The 20,250-nt window shown below is 35.4% G+C and overlaps 1 protein-coding gene across 1 annotated transcript; it reads left to right on the top strand.

Moving 5' to 3' along the window:
- The first annotated feature begins 6,616 nt into the window (after positions 1-6,616).
- On the top strand, positions 6,617-18,228 carry PACRGL (parkin coregulated like). The gene is made up of 8 exons (XM_048302882.1): positions 6,617-6,872; positions 9,364-9,494; positions 11,009-11,076; positions 12,169-12,259; positions 13,437-13,571; positions 15,278-15,385; positions 16,340-16,420; positions 17,788-18,228. Exons 2-8 carry the CDS (start codon positions 9,381-9,383, stop codon positions 17,842-17,844), a joined length of 654 nt encoding a protein of 217 aa, XP_048158839.1. The 5' UTR covers positions 6,617-6,872; positions 9,364-9,380; the 3' UTR covers positions 17,845-18,228.
- Positions 18,229-20,250: the final 2,022 nt, after the last annotated feature.

Consider the following 20,250-nt stretch of genomic DNA (forward strand, 5'->3'; position numbering starts at 1 on the left):
TGAAAGGAGAAAATATGAAAACTATTGCTACATCACCACTACCTTTGAGTCTATTATTTAGTCATGACTGTTATCACAGCTTATCACCATCACTATGGCCAGTACTTCTAGGCTGTTACTAGTTCTGAGACACCATCTTGAATTGAGTCTTATAAATCTTAAGCCTTTCTTTCAAACCTTCTCTATGTCTTAAGCAAAGATATTTTTCCTACCATGCCTGGACTTATTATCTCAAGTGCCAGCTGTGCTTGTTGTGTGGGAGACATTAAATGCTTTTGAGATGCAGTACTCCCAAGCTGTGTGTGCCACAGAGCACAGGCTGATGCCCTTGCTGCAGCACTCTGCTACGTCTGATCCAGCAAAGGGAACCTCATGGACTCAGGCAAAAGCTGAAAGGTTTGTAAACGTTATGAAAGAACATGTTGCACCTAGCTACAGTTTCTGCAGAGATACATTTGTTTAGCCAGTGCAATTAGATCTCTTCCCTAACATGTTCTCTGCAGACCAAGTAGTACCAAGTACATGGGTTTATTCCTGCTGTTGGGAAGAAAAAACAAAAAAAAAGAAAAGAAGAAAGAAAAGACAAGAGTGGAAATACTCTCGTGATGCCTTGTGAATTCGTGGCAGACTTTTTTGTATTTATTATTATTTGCATTATTCTGCGAAGGGCTATAAAGCCCAGTAAACTTGCTCATATTCAATACATTACACACCGCTACTGGTCTGTGCCCTAGAATGGGATAAAACTGGTAAAAAAATTCCCATCAAAGAACACATTTTCTCTGACAAGTGAACTATAAGATACTTACATTTTCACTTAACAAACTCCTCTAATTTGCCATCTCTGATATTTGAAGTAACAGAAAACTATGATTTTTCCCTTGTTTCTTCCTCTGAGCAGAGGCTGCAGAATGCAGAGCAGCAGCTATCAGGGAGGAAGCACAGAAGTGGGAAGGAAAGAGAGGGAATCATTGCCACCGAGTGGGAAAACACAAAACTGCAGTGTGTGCCTCAACTGGTTTTGGTTTTTTTTCTCTATTCAACTCTGATGGGGAAAACATGTCAATCAGCCCTCATAGCAGCACCCTGACAATGAGGTGCAAGTTTTCAACTTTGCTTAATTATTTCCCTCAGCAGAATTTAAATTATATTTATCCTGACTTAGAATTTTAGTAGGGAGGGGTTTTTTTCAAATAATTATAGAAAAATCATCTGGTGAGTACAGTTAGAGCTCATTCATGTCTGTCTTGCATTTATAGAACATTAGTCAATGAGAACTTTTTTATTTTTCTTAAAATCAAATTCCAAGTTCACAAAAATCAGCAGGAGGAGAATAATGGCATTCTCTGCAGGGCAAAGAGAAAGGCCACACTACTAATTTTTTTTTATTTGCATGGGGTGGCATATATCATATTAGATACAAGTACCTGCAATATAAAATAGTGGTGAACATTTCTCAAGGCACCCAAAGTTGTGATAAAGTAGTCATCTTTTAATATCCTGTCCATTTTTTAAAGGTAGATTCTGATTTATAAAGAGAACATATCATTTCTAGTTCTTTCACTTTTTTCTGTGATGTTGGATATGACTTCATTTTCAGGATTACTATGCATTCTTTCATTCTGTTTCTACTTACAAATACTTTCACCTGTTTAGTGAAAAAAATAGTTAATAAAAGTGTGTACTCTGGGAAAATTTAGAATACCATTGCTATGCCCTAAAGCAATTGAGAATAATACTCAGATATCACCATGTGTTTGTCAGGTTTGAGAGGCAGGAGAGTCTGGGTTCAAGTCTGTACAAATCAGGCAAAACCAGATTTTCCATAATCCAGTGAGCCTCCTAGCACTGCTTTCAAAACATTTTGTTACCTTTGAAAACTTTGACAATTGTGAATTTCAGAAAAGAAATCACAAATGTATATCCAACCCCCCCTTTTCTTTCCCCAACTGTTTGTCAACTACTTTTCTCTGAAACCATAGCTTTTTCCTTTACTTTTTCCATGACTCAGTGGTGGTCATCACCAGGTCATCTTTGGTACTTTCTGTGAATCTTCTTCTTAGGTGTTTAACTATGGAAATGCTCTGACTCCTGAGACTAATTAGGAACTAAGATTCCAGTGAACAGCAGGGAGGCAGGAAATCAAGTATCTTAAAACTCAGATTTAGTGATTCAAAGAAATGGAGATTCCTAACTCTTTCTTTTTTAACTAAATTTGTGGGAATGGATTTCTCCATAAACAAGCACAGTACTTTTACAGAAGTAGCTGTGATTTTGCCAGCATCTGAGTGATGGAATGGAATTAATTGTCCTACCTGAGCAATTGGCATCACCAGAAATGGCATCACCAGAAAGAGCAAATTCAAACTGCCATTATTGATGGGGATATGAAAAGTTAGACAAATCAGAAGAAAAACCAAATCCTGACATGTCTCATTTTAATCCTAATTTCATTTTTTAAAGTAGTACAGTTCACTGAAGAATGGGTATAATTGGTCTACTTTGGCTCCTGGTAGTACTAGCTATATACAGGAGACAGGAACATTGGTTCTGTATGGCCATGGGTAAAAGATGAATACAAGTATAACTGAATCATTGCAGAGCTGCTCTAAACACTTAATTAAGTAAAGTGGAGCAATGATGAGTTAGCATCTTTATATCTATATGGACATAAATTTCTCCAACTCACTCAGGCACTCATGTTCATGAAAAAACCTGAATTTCCCAATAATTTCAGATCAGCAAGATATCCTTGAGAGCAATCAAAAAGCCTAGTGTGGAATTTAACTGCAGTTGTCCATGCAACTGTCCATGCAACTACTTGATTGTGCTCAGCCTTGCATCTTCATTCACGAATCATACTCAAAGCAGCATGCCTGCACACTAACAGTACTCTGTGTACCATGTACTCCATGATACTCATTAGGAATCTCATTAAGTTTGTCAATTTGGGGGTCATACCTGTATGAATTTTTGTTACTCTGAAACATCAGACCCTGAAGGTTCCTGTGGGTCAGTCTGTTTCCTGGGACCTTGCCTCTGAGTTTTACACAGGACTTTGATCTGCTAATCCAAAGTCCCTATAGCAAGTTAGCACTTAATAATAGGCAATCAAATAATTTCTGGTGTATTACAGAAAAAGAGCAAGCAATCCAGTAGAGTCTATGGGCTGTTGTCCAGAATTGTTCAACTGAAGGGATGCTGTTTCACACCAATTTTCACTGAAGATAAAAGGGTATATTCACAGGTCCATCGAGGTGACAGGCACTGAACTAATCATCTGATGCAACTTGTCAATGCAAGTGCCTGGAGCATTTAATCTTTGCAGACAAACCTGAAAACTACAATTAGGTGTCAACAATCTGTTCCGTAGCTCACATTTACTGCCAAACACTGTAACTCCTCTTTTAGAGAGCACTATTTATAAAGCATGCCACGTGGTCAAGTCAGGATAAAAGCTTTGTGGAATGGTATTTGAAGACTATCTAAGTAACACACTCCTAGAATTCAGTTTTAAACTTTTTGAAAGACCAGTGAGAATTTTTAACTTTTCAGAGTTTCTGGAGAAATGAAAGGAATTATCATATACATAGAGGAAATATGTTTTGTTCTTTTACTGTTCTTACTAGGTTGCAAGTTGTCAGCCCCCAACTGTGGTTAACATTGCACTTGGTTTATAAGCTTCTAAAATAATCTCAAATGAAAATATATGTTTGTGTATTATTAGATGAACATTTAAGACTCTAGTAAGATGTAAAATTAGTCAATTTTTAAATCCGTTGTTAATCTCCTTCTTGTATTTAGTAAAAAAATAGCGAACAAATCAGCATAAACCACTTATTGTCTAACAGAAAAACTGCTAAAACAGAGAGGAAAATGTTGACAATTCAAATTAATTAAATTATGACAAAAATTAAAGTATCTACTCTCTTCCTTTCACATTCAAAAGCCTGCACTTGTCAAGAAATATTCTCCCCACAATTTCACAACTGGCTCTGGCAACATGCCAAGTCTAAACCATGCCAAATGAATTAGCTTAACAAAGGTATAAATATGCTCAGACAAAAAGATCTAACATGTGACTGGTTTATGTTCTTTCAATTAGCCATATTCCAATAAGCCTTAGTTTTTATTTCATAAGCCTCAGAATTCATTTGGCATTGGTGAATTCTCCTCCCCCTCAGTACTTAACTATTTAATTGTGACTAATTAAAAAAAAGAAGTCAAATTGCACATTGGTTTTATCAGCAGTTATAGGTAATTAATTAATCATTGGTTCTATTTAAATTGGTTGAGTATTATTATGGAAAAGTAAGTAATCAGTGCTGAGTTAACTTTCATTTTTGTATTCCATATGCTCAGCTGAACACACAAACACATAAGTTTCTTTTCATTATAAATACTCATTGGAAATTATTCATATTTTTGTCTTTATTTATTTTCAAACCTTTAGGAGAGTTTATGGCAGTTAAATTAAACAAACTAAAAATGCATAATGAAGAAACTCATCACTGGAGCTAATGCTACACAAGCATACAGTAATAGTGGCTCATGCTACCATATTTAACATTACGAACTGGTATCATCACAATGAACAAAAATGCTAAAATTCGTCATGTTTTGTTGATCCATACTGTGATCATACAGTATTTTCCCTTCTAAATTGTCCTTCCACCAAATATGTTTAAAATGTCACAGACTAGTTCCTATTAAAACTACCAAAACCAGTAAGACACAGAATGAAAAGCATTTTATTTTAAATAAATATATTTTATTACAAGCATTTTGACCCATATTCCCAATGTCTATATTGAGAAAATCCAAGGGCAGTTATAACAATGAAGAAGCTACTCAGGGAGCAGGGGATCTGCAAATGCTTAGGACAAGTGTAATAAAAACCATTTTAAGATCATACTGTAGGAATCAGAAGGGACTGAATTTGTGTTTAACCTTAGGACTTCTCTTTTCCTAACTCTTAAAATTTCATGCAAGTTAGAAAAATATAGATAAGGATACAGTTTCATCCTACCCTACTCCAGGAATTTAGGATCATTTTAGTCTGTATTTCTCCCACGTGGGATAGTTAGGCTCCCACACAAGAGGACCAAGCCCACCCAAAATACCGGGTTGCCTGCACTCACTCAGGTGGCTGAGCCTTGCCATACATTCAACACCCCAAGAACAGCAGGATTCCCCATGGTACATACTCACTGCAGGATCGTGACACTCTTATTTTGCATTTCTCAGGAAAATGGTTGGATTCTGTACTAAGCCCTGCTCTTTCACAGAGACTGGAGACTTACTTGTCCTTTTACAACCCAGTCGTTTCTGTGCCTCCGTGAACTCAGTGGGAGCTGCTGACTCCACGGAGCTGATCAGTGGGGTTTTGCTTCGTGCTACACAGCAGTTCGTACCTCCTACTGACTTAGGAATTGTACTACTACTTTCTTCCACAGCTGTGGTCTGTTCTGTACTCACAAAACAGCTACAGCACATACATGTATAAAATGATACTAAAACACTGAACTAAAAATAAACCTTGCTCAAAAGAAAAGCAGATTTTTTTTCTCATCCTGGAAATGATCAGGCTGCTTTGCATTTTTTAGTGTGATTTTCAAAGATTTTCATGGTCTGCTTTTCAAATATTGGATTTTTTCTGAGATCATTTATCAATCCATAACATTTTTGGATAAAAAGACATCCATTTTTCTATTGCCTTCAGTATTGTGGAACAGTAAAAAAATTCTGTTAAAGTACTATAATGTCTCGAGTTTAATTAACAACACTTAAAAAAATAGAAATCTTCCCTTCTCCAATATTATTTATAGGTTTTTTTCTTTATTTATTTCCAAATGGTATGTTGCACTAATGCCTTTCAACAGCACTCAATTACGCAGCCTATTTTAACTCTGAAAAAGTCCTCTTGACTCCCCATTATTGGCAGATACAAAGTATTTATGTTGGATAAAAACAATTATGAAATGCCTGCATTGCCCAAAACGCCGATGGCATTTTAAAAATAGTCTGCAACTACTTTTCACCACTGTCAGTGCAATTTTTTTCCTGTGGAAAATCAGGAAAATAGTCTTTCTTATCGACATCCAGTTCTGCAGTAGAAATGACAGAAGTGAGAAAGAATGCAATGGTGGAGAGCTTGTATCCCACACAATTTAAGCAAACCAAGGAAACAATTTGCTTGAAGATTTATTTTTGTGTGCGTGAAAGAATATACAGATCTCTTGAAGAAAACATGAAAGCACTCTCGTGGTCAAGTTAAAAAGTAGCCTTTTACCCAAAAGCTCGTTTACCACATTCAGATATGATGCTGTACTTCCAATGGACCTTTCAGTATCGTATAGCTGAGAAGGTATTTAAAAAGTGGCTAGAACTGAGTGGAGATGTCACCTGAAAATTCATCCTTCTCATTCTAATCACAGCATACAAGTTAGGCTAAAAAAAAAAAAAAAAGAAAACCCCCCCGATCTTCAGATCTTTTAGTCTTCTTGTCGCGCTGTCTGCAGCAAGCACGGAGGAAGTTTGGGCTGCCGGCGGCCCGTAGTTACCGTGGCAACCGGCAGGAAGCGTCTGCGGTGCGGAGGGGCCGAGGGGAGCGGGACGGCGCTGCCCGGATCCGGGCGAGCCCAGGGAGCGGGAGCGGGAGTCGGGGGACGGGAGAGGGGCCGAGGGGAGCGGGGCGGCCTCTCGTGGTCCCGCGGGGCCCCTGGGTGTCCCACGGGGCTCCTGAGGGTTGGGCCGGTGGCTCTGCGGGAACTCGCCGGAGCTTCGCTGCCTGAGCCTCTCGGCGGTGACGGTGCTCGAAGCTCCTCATCTGTTTCTGCTTCTGCACTCCTGGAGAGTTGACACTCCGCAGGGTAAGGGAGCAACCTCGCCTTTCAAATCCTACTGACTTCCATTCTGCCTGCCTTAAGTGACTTCTAGAACCCGAACTGCAGGCTGCACTTTTCGTCCTTTGAAAGATGTCGCTTAAAAGCGCTTTTCCTATTTCTGTTTAAAGTGCCGCTCCTTTATTTGAAGTCCGTCGTCTGCCAGTAGATGGGTCACTTCTGTATCAAACCTCGTATGTCGCTTGTTTGATTCACAGCCGTGCTTCAGCCGTCTGATCGCTCTACAAATACGTGTGACCCTTCCAGCTCCTCACTACACAAGAGCTTTCATCTCTGGAGAGTGGGACGTCCTTATGAAAAGTTCTTTTTCTGCTCAGTGCTACCTCCTTCACTGCCAATACATTGGCATGTTGTCCCAGTTGTATTTTTACAAAACCATTATCACTGTTCATTACTCCTATTTTACTTTGTACCAAAAGGCTGACGTTGTTCCTGCTTATTGTCACTCTTTTTGTTTACTTTCTCTCATGGTACAACCACTGACTTTTCTGGATTTTGTCATTAGTTAAAACCTAACATACCTTAGCATGTATCTTGATTACTTGGAAAACAGAGAAGATTAAATACACCTGAATTACTTCTAAATACTTTTCTGAGAAAAATATTTATGTAGGTATTAGCAGGCTGACTGTATTATGAGCAATTGTACATTTCAAAGGCTGACACTGACAGCAGTATTTTGTGATATGTGCTGCTACTGTCAAGAACTTACCTGGTGTTTTTATAGTATGAAACGATCTTGATTCTTACTTTTCTGACAGTTAAAAATCTGTCTTCTAACTCTAATGTGATTAGAATTTTGTGATAATAAATGGACATACAAAATCAGTAGATTTCCTTCTATATTAATGTTTTTCATTTGATTCCATTTTACAAACAGAATAGTTCCCATAAGTGTCATGTAAGTTTTTGTGTGTTCTGAAGAGGCTTAATTGTCTAATTGTGGTATATTATTAGTTCTTTTAAAAAGACTTTCAGTGGAGACAGGCCACATTCTGGAAATGGTAGGAAAGAGAAAACAATATGTGCAGTAGGTGAACTGATTTGTATCACTAGTTCTGATTAAATCATCAGTCAAGAAGTATGAATTTAAACTTTCAGTTTTAGTTTTGCTTTGTATTTTAGCTAATTTGCTAATCATTATTATATGTTGTTACACAACATTCAGTAAAACTTAGGCACTTAATTTAATTCTTTCCACAAGTCATAAAGACAGCATATTTACACACGTGCTGGGACCTTATCACTTACCAGAAACAGAAGCAATCCTAAAGATTTCATAATGTAGATGATGAAAAAGGTACCTGACTGGAAATCCTGTTTGGAGAGAAGAATTAAAATAGCCAAGCTATACAAGGACTGCATGGTGGCTGGTAGAGCTGAGGGTGAGAAAGTAGCATGGCCAAAAAATCTGGCTCTCTGATTCATCCTGATCTCAGTATTTGGCATTTAATCATGTTTTTGAGAAAGACAGGTGTCATCAAGGGTGATGGCTGGATAGCAAGCACTCTGCTCATCCCTGAGGCAATATTTGTTTCCATGTTTAGCTTCCTGTTATTTTCATCTCTGTATAGTGTAATTTCTTTTTCACTATTGCAATTTAATTCCTTATTTACTAAATTGGTTTTTTTCCATGCAGAATATACCACAGCAAAAACTACTGAGCACTAATATTATTCAAAACTAGCATTTTCACTCTTTATAATTTTATTAATATTTGAAATCTTGGAATAATTGATATTATTCAGCATAGTATCAGACTTGGTATGTTAAATAGGCAGAGAACTATTATTTTTATTAGGGACACTTTAACCCAATTACATACATATGTAGTGATGTGTAGCTGGCACATTGACTTATAGAAGATAAGTGTACTTAAATCAGTATTTAAGGATGTAGACAAAGTTATTTTTGACTCTTTTTAAAAAAGTACTTTCATTCTTATTATTGGAATTCATTTTCTGTGTTTTTTCTTTGCTGGCTTACATTTCTGTTCTCATCTCTTATTGATTGTGGTTTGGAGTTTGTGTCCTGAATGTACTAGCTTCATTCCTTCATCCTGGACATTCCTCAAATTGTTGCTTTCTTTTGATGTAACTGCACCCAGCCCTCTTTCACTCTGGGCTCTTCTGCAGAGCCCTGTACTGCTGTTTGGATTTCTGTAGGCTGCCTGAAAAGCAGACTGTATCTAATTCACTTTAGCTGCAGGTCTCAAAGAACACAAGTGAAGAGGAGCAGGTTGGGAAATGTGTGCATTTGAAAAATGGAGTAACAAGACTATTACAATTATTCCATGCACTGTGTCCAATATATTAGAATAAGCATTTGTTTCCTAGTGCACTTACTCAGACTTACTTGTTTGTTCATGTCAGTCTTTGAGCCTGGGGATTCTAACCCTTTATATTCTCTTATATAGGAATGAAAATTATTTTATGTTTTTAATAATTTTTTTTTGTAGGAAGCAATGTTCTAAGAATGTCATCAGGCATCCAAATAAAAACAAAGACTGCAGCACAGAAAAGCAAGACATGTTTTCCAGAATCACAGCCAAAGCCTAGTGACAAGCTGAATCCTAAAACTATTGATCCGGTATGTATAGGTGATGGTGGTTTTGTTTGGTCAAAACCCATCTGTGGTTTGAAGAATTTTCCTTACTCTATGAAATGGCATGCAGGACATGCTTCTTCTGGTCCTATTTTTTTCATAGAAATTAAACTTCCGTTATTAATCATACATTCCTTATCTTCTAAGCTCAAATACCTGAAGTATAACATTGTATATTACATTTTTATAAAAAGGTATTTTGGTACAATTGTGGCTTGGATGGTAACTGTTATTGTCTATGTACTATTGCCCTAGAAAGAGACGTAGAGCTAAACATTAAAAAGGATTGTTGTTCTTTTCCTTATACGTCTAAACTTTGGCACCTGCTCCTTTAGAGAAACTTACTTCAATTGTGCAATGAAACCAAGAATCAGGTGGCATATTGAAGGTATTCAAGGCTTCATAAAATCTGGAAAATTAATTGCTGGTGAGCATTATTTGAAATTCACAGTTACTGTGACTATGTAATGCTTCAGGAAAAGTTTGTGCTCTTGGGAGAATGGTAATGAAAGGCGTTGTTTATTTTATGGAAGTCACGTGCCTGGAGAACTAGCATTGAATGCATGAATTATAATTCACCACTGGGCCATATAATTTGGACAATTAGTAATGCCACAGGCTTTCTGGAAAGTGAATTAAATGCAGAAGTACTTCACTGATAAACAGAGGCTGAATACTTCAATGTGGGAATCTTTTTTACTTGAAATCTCTTTGCAAGTAGCACAATGACTGAAGCCATGAACACAATTCTACTAATCATAATGGAGGTTTAAACACTCAAAACACAAAAATTGAGATTTCATGGTATTTCCTTCTGAATGCTTTGTGATAATATGTATAATCTGGAAAGCAGCATTGAATGATCATGCTAGTAAATATAATAGTTCATATGCATAAGAAGCATGTATATGATAAAAACCAATTTTTCTCAGCCTTTCCTTGCATGAAGGTCCTAGTGTCCTTCTCCAGTGTGTCCTACCTAGATTCTCACCCAGTGTGAACCTCCCTGTGCATTTCCAGTGCCCTCCCACCATCTTGCCCAATATTTGGTGTTTCTCCCACATCTTGCCACCATACACTTTTGTCTATACTCAGATCAAGATGGCATTGGAGTAAACGTGCTTTCTGTATGTTTCCAATATAGCAACAAGAGCTTCAGGTAAGTGGGAGTCCTTGATCTGCTAAGGAGAGAACCTGTAAAACTTTAATATTACCATTTGCAAGAAAAAATAGAAAAATAAAGTTATTCCATCAGGAGACCACTGATTCTACATTTTTATATATTTTAACAACTCCCCAGCCAGATGAGTCTTAGAAGCTGTTTTCTCATAAGTGTCTCACTTACGTTTTCCACCCCATAGCTGCAGTTCTTTTCTTGATTTGTTTTAGAATCACATGATTAAGTTCAGGTTTTGGTAAACTTCAGTTTTAACATATTCATAATAGCTTTAAAACATTACTGTTATGAATAAATAATGCTTTTTTTTCTGTCCTCACAGTTTGGTCCTTATTCTCAACCGTCAACTGCATTTGCTGCTACATATGCTAGAGGTGGCATTCCGTGCAGGTGTGTTGGATTGGTTTTTATTTTTACTAAATATATTATGAAATACATCTCTTCATGTTTCATTTTTTAGTTAGGTTGTTTGATTCCATTAATTTCTGGAAAAATTTCTAATACTTAACTCTTTCCAGAGCAGAAAGCAACTTTCCATGCTTTTGAAATGGTCTTATTTTGGTTCTTTTTTATGCTGTATTAATATCAAAGCCTCATTTTTGAAGAATACTTAAGTATGTGCACACTTGGTTTCCTAAACCTCTTTCACAAACAATTTCTTCAGGTAAATGTGTTTACTTCTCTAGTGTCATTTTAGTAAGTAAACATTTCACAGCCTTTTTTATCTGAAGTTAGTAGTATGACAACATTTTATTGAATATTTCTATTCTGTAGTTTTCAATAATATCAAATATTAACAAAACTACTTCTAAGTAATAGTTTAGGGTATTTTAAGTTACTTAGTTATATATATGCCTAGACAATAAATACTCTAGTGTTTTGTCACATGGATGCAGAATTACTTTACAAAAATATAAGTCATCATTAATAAAATGTACATGTATATACTTGTATAAAATAATCATTAATACATAGTATTAATACATTAATACATTTATCTGTGTCTTAGGAGTAAATAGTAAATTCCAATATGATCTTTTTCAGTTTGAACTGATTTCCCTTACCAATTGCTATTTGAGGAAAATGTTTCTTGATATACGTACCAAAATAAGTAACTTTGCAAAAGGAATAGCTTCTGTGCTGGTATGAGAGGCATCTATAATTTTTGTAACTTCTGTTTTCTGATTTCTATGTGATTAGGAGTGGAATTTTGAAAACTGCCATATTTTGGGAATTTATTATAATTGCACTCTTAACCATTATACATATACACAGGTTGGACTCAATGATCACAGAGATCTTTGCCAACTTAGTTGATTCTGTGATCCTGTGATTTCCCTGAGGAGAGCAGTATGTATTGTGATTGTGTGTACAATGTAGTAATACGACAAACTAATTGGTGATACATTTAAAGCAAATAGTCTTAGCAATAAATTATGTGTTATTATATGTTAATTTGTTAAAACTTTTTTCTTTATATAGGTTAGTGCATGGATCAGTAAAGCACAAACTGCAGTGGGACTGCCTTCCCGAAACTGTTCCCTTTGATCCTCTCCTTATAACATTGGCAGAGGTAAACTCAATTTCTTGTAACATTAAGCACACAACCATTTCCTAATGGTAAATGTCATTTTTAAACAATCTAGCTAATTTAGGCTTAGCTACTAGGGAAATATTAAAAAAAAACCCCACTTGTATGAATGAAAATGGTCAAGAGCATTGCTATTTGTAGTTTAATTAGAGCATTCTGGGAGAGCTAGGTAGAGCTGTTTAATCTTCATAATACTGATCAAATGCAAGACTGCATTTGAATGAAATTTGTGGTTTTGCAGATCTTTTGTAAACTAAATTGTTTTGCTTATTTTTGTACAAAAGCCTACCTTGTGAATTAAGAATGCTCTCCTCAATAGACTGAAATAGTACAGTATAAATAACTGGAAGAGAAATACTATACATTAGGTTGAGGCTTCTGTTTCCTCAGAACCATCCGTGACATTTATCACCAAAAATGTTTCAGGTGTCTAAATAAATGTGATCCAATGGCTGAATCCAATGTTGCAGGTAGAATAAAGTGCATACACTAAGGTGGCTTTTTAAATTTTTATTTTATTTCTTTCTTTTTCTGTTTTTTTTGTTTCTATTTTTCCTTTGTTTTTTTCTTTCTTTCCTTTGTTTTCTTTTAAGATTAAACAAAACTGTCAACTCCTAAAGTAACATAAAGCTTCTATTATGTTAAGAAAAAAGGCTTCAGCCACAGGGCTTTAAATCTTTGAGTTTTTCCAGTCAGGCCTTTGCCAGAAGTGCATCTTTGTACTGTCTACAAGTTTTTAGTGTTGCATACAGAGGTATGTGGTGTGGGGTGTCTTTCCTTCCATAGTTCACTTTCTATTCTTTTTTTTCTTCAGGGTACAGAACCCCTTTACAAACATGGCCTGTTCTAGTTCATGGTCTCATTGAAAAAATACCTTGGGTTGTTAGATTAAAGGTAGTCAAGTACAAATATTGATCGAATTGGCAGTATTCATAATGTGAGTTTTAATATTCAATGTTCTAAAAGAGAAATTAATTAGAATATTCTGTGAGCAGAGTTGTACCCAGTGGCTCCACATGGTGGAGTTAGTGTACTTTATGTTTTGAACTGATCTGACAAAATCTAATCATTATCTTGCTGCTATGTGGAACTTTTAAAACATGTTTTTGTGTAAAAGAAGGCTCACTATTAAGAAAATTATGTTTTACATTTGCAACAGGGACTAAGAGAGACAAAACATCCCTATACTTTTGTTTCCAAGGAGGGTTTTAAAGAATTACTTCTGGTTGAAGGTGCTGCTGAAAAAGCTATTCCCTTGTTGCCTCGTCTAGTTCCAGTCTTAAAGGCTTCATTGGTACGTCTTGCTCTTCATGCAGAGATTTTAATGGGTTTGATTTTTTTTTTTTTCATCTGCTGGTGAGAAATACATGAATAATATTAATGTAATGAATCTATTGCATGGGCTTTTGGTTTGGGGGGGTAGGAATGGTTTCTCTTTCTGTTGTTAACCCTACCTTAGTTTATTAGCTAAATATGTCTTTAAATATAAATTCAGATGGGCAACTTCTTGTATAACTACATAACAGTAGCTATGGGAAAATTTTATGAAACTGTTCTATTAAAGGTTTTAATATAAGCAGAAATAAAAATATGTATTTGTGGTGGGTTTTTTTATATGTCCACACAATAGCATCTAAAAAAATAAAAATGAGGTGAAGTAAAATGGATATTCAGGAATAAATACTCATCTATTACATGTAACAATTCAAAACATGCTACAAAGGTAAAAGAGAATCACAGAATAAGCTGAGTTGGAAGGAACCCACAAGGATCATTGGGTCCAACTCCCAGCCCTGCACAGCACCATCTCCAGAATATGTCTGTGAGGAAAAGGGAAGAATACATTTATAGTGTTTGAGGTCATATTCCTAATTTTTAAAATATTTTTAACTCTTCTACGCCATCAGAAAATAAAATGAGATATTGACTTTGAAGGTTATCTCTTTTGGATCTTTTTCATGTCTTTGAGAGCCGTTTTCTGGTTCAGTAAGTATCTGTCCTTTTTATCTAGCTGTTTTTCAGTTCTGATTTAACAGAGATGGCTTGAAGTTTGAAGATTAATTGTGATCTCAAATCAGATGCAACAGAAGTTTAGAATTGTATGTTATCACTGTCTTTGGTTTAGCTTGAAGACAAAATTAGAATTATAGTTCTCCAATTACTGTTACTCATCTGATAATTTTTATTGTTGCACTGTTTTGGTATTAAGTCTTGTTAAACCTTCCACTGCATAAGCATAGTTTATAGTTGAAAAGAAAATGTTCAGGGCCCAGATGCTGGAGAGGAAAAACAGTTGTTTAAACAAACTTAAAATTTAATATGAGACCACAATAAATTGTTATGAGTCTATTTCTCTGGTAAAGGAAAAGCGAAATAACTAAACCATTAGAGAAGTCGGGTATAGAAGAACCTTTCCATGGGAGCAATAAAGATGACAAAGAATTGTAGAAGTAGATAAGAGCCTGATAATTGCTGGCAGGTGACAAAGGTGTAGTTGGCAAGGAACTAAATAAATTGAGGCAGAAGGTCATTGGCTCCTCTGTTTCTCCAACAAAGAAAGTTATCATTATGAATTACATAGAAATTACCTAGAATTCATTTCATTTGCAACTAAAATGGTGTCTCTCAATTTTGACACAGCAGCATTTGGAAGGTTATTTCTAATATGCAGTGAAATACTGAAATTGCCAGTGTAGCAAGATATTCTGCATGCCAATTTTTTTATTTCATCAATAGTAAATTATTAGTTTTCTCAGAAGAAATGCAAGGGTTCTGGGGACATTTCATGGATGCTTTTGTTGTCCACTTCAGAAAAACACTCTGGCTTTAAACATGGCCTCTAGATAGTAATAGTCAGTCAGTATTAGTATATACGCACAGTAGTTTTTATGTTTAAAACTACTCCATACAATCATAATGCAGACATTGCAGTTTAGAAAAACTTGTGTGTTAGTCTGAATATTACTCATAGGATTTTCTTTCTTTCTGCCCCTTCTGAAGGCCCATGCAGATGACGAAGTATTTGGAAGAGGATTGGATGCTTTAGTGCAACTGAGTGCTCTTGTGGGCCCATCTCTTAATGATCATCTTAAGCTTCTACTCACAAATGTAAGTTTTTAATGTTGTAATAAAAAATCATTTGTATTTTAATGGCACTCTTGTTTACTACAATATCTGCACAGATACAGTGGAGGACTCAGCAGTTCTATGAAAAACATTATTTCATATGGTCCCCTGTGTGACTCCTTCATTCCTATAGTATGGTGACTTATAAAATTCTAGCAGGGACCAAAAACTGTTGTTAATGTAAACTGGAGAATAATGGAAGTCTTCTCTCTATTTAATAAAACATCCAGATGTTTTTGTTTTGGGAGGAAAATTTATTGCAAAATGAGTTTTTAAGTCTGAGTATTTTAACAAAACCATGAACGCTTCAATACATTAACAGAAGCAAATATTCCCACTTCTTTCAGATGGGAATTCTGCACAAGGAAGTTTTCATTAAATAAGCTTTGAGTGGGATTATGAGAAGTACTTTTATACCAAGTCATTCTGGGGACATCCTTCCTCTGTCAGACAGGCTTTTCATGGTTTTTTTCAACCTGCTTGTAAAGTGCACTTTTACAGCAAAATAAAAGGACCTTTTTTGACATCCAATACAAAAGAGAGAAACTACAGCATGTTTTTTTGAAGTATTTCCACTACAACAAATCTCTTTCAATGCGCATAAAAAAAGTTAACTTTTCATGTGGACGACTTTTCATGACTTTTTTTAAGGTTGATATTTCTTTCAAATTTGTTCGCTAAAAGAAAAAGAAATATTTTTGTTGGCTAACAGATCAGTTTTCTTTGAATTTAAGTTTCTCTTTAGTTAACTTTTTATTCCATTTGCTTTTATTGAGTTCCATACTTTGACATCAGTTGCAAGTTATAGTGTTTCTTTGTGGCTTTAATCTTGCAAAGTTAAAGTGGAATAAAGTAACAAAATAGGTTATTATTGCCTCTTTGCATATGCTGTACTATATTGTGCAACAAACCTTTTTATTTTTACCTTTCCAATAGCTTTTAAAGAGATTAATGGACAAGAAATTTAGAGAAAAAGTTACTGTTGCTTTACAAAAGTTGGAGCAGTATGGTGGAAAGGTGAGTTGATCGGATGATTATTCAGTAATCTGCACTTTTGAATACAATTTTTCCAAAAGAACTTTCATCTCTGGCTTTGTTGCCATGTTCTTGCTTCAGTAGGGCTGGGATACATGCTTGGTGCTCCATTTTCTGGGACTAAATACGTTTCTCAACAAGATTTACTCTTGCAAAAAGTTACTTTTTGCTGTTATTGATGATGCCTGCTGTTCCCAATAATAGCTTATTGTTTATGCCATTTACTGAGGGAATCTGACACATTCCAGCCCACCCTGGTTAATGCAGAGTTTGGATCTGCAGTGGCTATAAATCAAAAAGATGCTTTAAGTAATAGATGGCAGAGGTTTCTTCCGTTGAACGTTCTTTTGCCAAATGTTATGCTGTACATTGTGCACAAAGGAGAAAAGGAGAAAAAGTGAGGAGTAGTGGCTTGGATGTTTGTCCAGAAGAGAAAATACTTGCTTTCTTGACCCTATGAACAGTTGTATGTGTTATATTAAATGGTTATTTGCAAAGAATAGCAATAACCTGAAGATTAGGGACCATACATGCAGGCCTACCAGTACCAAGCTTGTGTGCCTGAATCAGTAGGTGCCCAAATAATCAGTAGGTGCCTCTTCATTTTTGTGTGTGTGCTCATATTCATTTAAGAGCAGTAGCAGTGTTTGTCTTACAGATTTGAAAAACATTACAAAAAATGAAGGAGGATGAGAGTTTTTTATTTATATGAAGTGAGACAAGACAAGGAAAATTATGTCTCATCTTAATGTTCTGAAAATTTAGGTCTCAATAACGTAACTAATCCAGTGAGTCATTAACCTCTAATTCTTCTGTCAGTCCCCCAATTTCTTGTAGTCTTACCTGTTTTGTGAGTAGGTCTTCCTGTATGTCTTTTAAAAATACAGTAATAAGATAAAGCAAAAAAAACTGGAAACAGACTCCTAAATTGTGGTTACAAAGCAATATTATATAATCCAACCAATTAATTTATCAAATTTATTTTCTAAGTTAGTTATAAGGCATATGATTCTTACTTTTGTTGGAAGTGCCTTCCAGAACATCACTGCTCTACTTAAAAATCCTTACTATTTCATGTCTATATTTATGCCCAGTTTTGGGTATGAGTTTAAATGTCCCTTCTTTTGGATGTTTACTCTCCAGCATTAGTTATCACAATGGTGCATTTTCTCAGTTCATTTTTTTCAGCCCTTTTGACAGTAAATTTCTCAGCCAAGATTAACTTTTTAGTTTTCTACTGTTTGATAATAGCAAAGATGAATTATGCAATTTGTAGAGACTATATGAGTAGTCATATGTAGTGCTAGTGTCCCTTATTTTGTTTAAATTTGTTTTGTTTTCTTCAACAGGCAACTGTGGCTATCATCAAATCTAAAATTCCAACCTATAGTTCTATCTACTCTTGAACAAGAAAACTGTAGGGATTTGTACTGTAAGGTGAAGTTAGGAAAGAAACTGTCTGCAAATATCACTGTTATTTGGGGTATGATACATTCTCTTAAAATAATAATAATCCTTCAGTATGATGGAGAGCAGGAGTCTTATCAGTTTGTGAATATGTAATTATGGAAGACTTCTCTTTGTATATTTGCATATGCATTGTGCTTAACAATGACATTGGTTAATGTGCTGTTATTTCAAAGACAGAGTAAATATTGAATCTTATTTTGTTTTAAATTACAATTTCATTTAATATATCTGCTGTGCTTAATATGTTTTGTATAATTGTGTGATGCAAAATAAATTGGTTGTAATTACTTAAATAAAATCTAACTTGGTGCTAAATTGTATATGTATAGTTGCTTTTGAAATATATTACTTATTTTTTGACACAGGAGAGATGGATGCATTTAGATTCATCAGGACTAGAGCAGACATAGAACTGTGAGCCCTCACAGACTTCTTCAGAGTCAGCTTTTAAAGGTGTGAAGCTGAACCCAGTAAACAGGCAGCGTATGGTGCAAAGCTGAACTTGCTCAGTGCATTCTCAGCATGATGTTTTGAGAGCCTGGAGAGGCTCTTGGAAATCCAGTGCAGAGGTATCAGGTTGCTCCACAGAGCCACAGCAGAGGTTTTGCTCAGCTCATTAGTCCCTGTTAACTTTGGGCCTACTGAATGGGAGCTGGATGTAACTTTGGAGTACTTACACTGTGCTCCCTTTGCACTGAGTTCAGTAATGTCATAGATATGTTTGGGACTTGCTTGTGAATTCAGGTCCAGACAAGTTACTAAGCTTCTGAACGTGGAAGCTATAAAAAATATGAGTTAAAGACAACAAAAAGAGTGTACAAGCCAGCTTACCTGTCAAGCTTTGTAGGGTACAACATTTGTCTGTGAATGTATTTGAATTTGATTCAAATTAGATTTGAATTTGATTTGAATTTGACCCTATTCAGGGTCTTGTTTTATTTGAGTACACTGTGAGGGAGAGTTAACTGAAGGAACAAAATTTGCACAGAATGTTTTCCCCTGAGGAATATTCAATTCTAGCGTTTAAAGTTGTTGGAAAGGATGTCTTTTGTCATAACAAGATGCTGATGCATAGAGTATTAATAAAAGTCTGTCATGTGAAAGCAATTTCAGAAGTTTTTTTAAAATTACTACAGCCTGACTAAAATTCACTTCAGGACCAATCTCTGCCAAGATCAGACCTGTGCTAAGTCAAGATAAATGTATTTATGCCTTAAAAAAATTTTATTTCTTCAATAAGCATTTTTGCCAGCAGGTATTTAACAGCTCAAAAAATTGATCATGGTCCTTTTTTTCTTCATGTCTACTTTATTTTTTTTTTTTTTTTACAAAATGTGCACATTTAGTTTACACAAACACGCTACAGCAGATTTCAGGTGTACATGTATTGTACTACTCTTATCCTACACTGGTGATAGCAGAGCAGCCTTCAGCATGCCTCTAACATCCCATCTCTACACCAGAATAGATACCTGATTTATTTTTACAAAAGAATACTTGTAACCTTCTTTCTACTTCATTAATCCCCTTTCACATTTTCTGCAGCAATGTCACAATGAAGGTTGGCCTATCTGATAGCATTTCACCTATTTTGAAGTATTGGCATAGACTCTGTGGACAATATATCTTAAAAATTACATGGATGGAGGGGCAGTGTTATATTTTATATGCATACTTTTTTAGAAGAATCTTTCTAGGTTCAGAATTAAGTAGCTCCAATCTTAATGAGGAATTATCTTAAAAAATGTAATGCATTTATCACATATAGATGATATATAGCTAAAGTTTTCATTGTTTTCTTCGTTCTGTCTCATAGTTAAAGGTATTACAAAAAGCTGAAATGGATGTTAGCCTCTCTAGCAGTCATTTAGATGTTACTACTTAGTGATGTTCATTCTCAGCACTAAAGGGGGATGGCAGTTTCAAAAGTTCATGCCTTTTTCTTCATTAAAGGCAGAAGGACACGTACTTAGGAAAGAAGTGTTAGGATCCAGTTAAGGTTTCTTCATGAAAAATTAGAAGTCAGAAGATCCTTAATTTTAGGCAAAGAATTTTGCAGACACATCCAAGAAGAATTAAAAATACAGTATGTAGGACTCCTGATATTCATGTCATGATAAATTAAGTACAGATTTATTAGGTGAGATTGATAGAAGCTTATTCATATTTTTTAGGGAATAAAAATACCTATAAGCAATTTTTTTGTTGTTGTTGTTCTGTAACATCTTGCTCTCAAGTTATCTGTTATGTTTGGGTTTGTTGGGGTTTTTTCTGAAGAGAAAATCAAGTCAAAGTTGGAAGGCAGTTGTAGCAAGATGTGCATTGCACATTGATTATAGCAT

Source organism: Corvus hawaiiensis, chromosome 5 (genome assembly GCF_020740725.1).
Source record: "Corvus hawaiiensis isolate bCorHaw1 chromosome 5, bCorHaw1.pri.cur, whole genome shotgun sequence".
Classification (NCBI taxonomy): domain Eukaryota; kingdom Metazoa; phylum Chordata; class Aves; order Passeriformes; family Corvidae; genus Corvus; species Corvus hawaiiensis.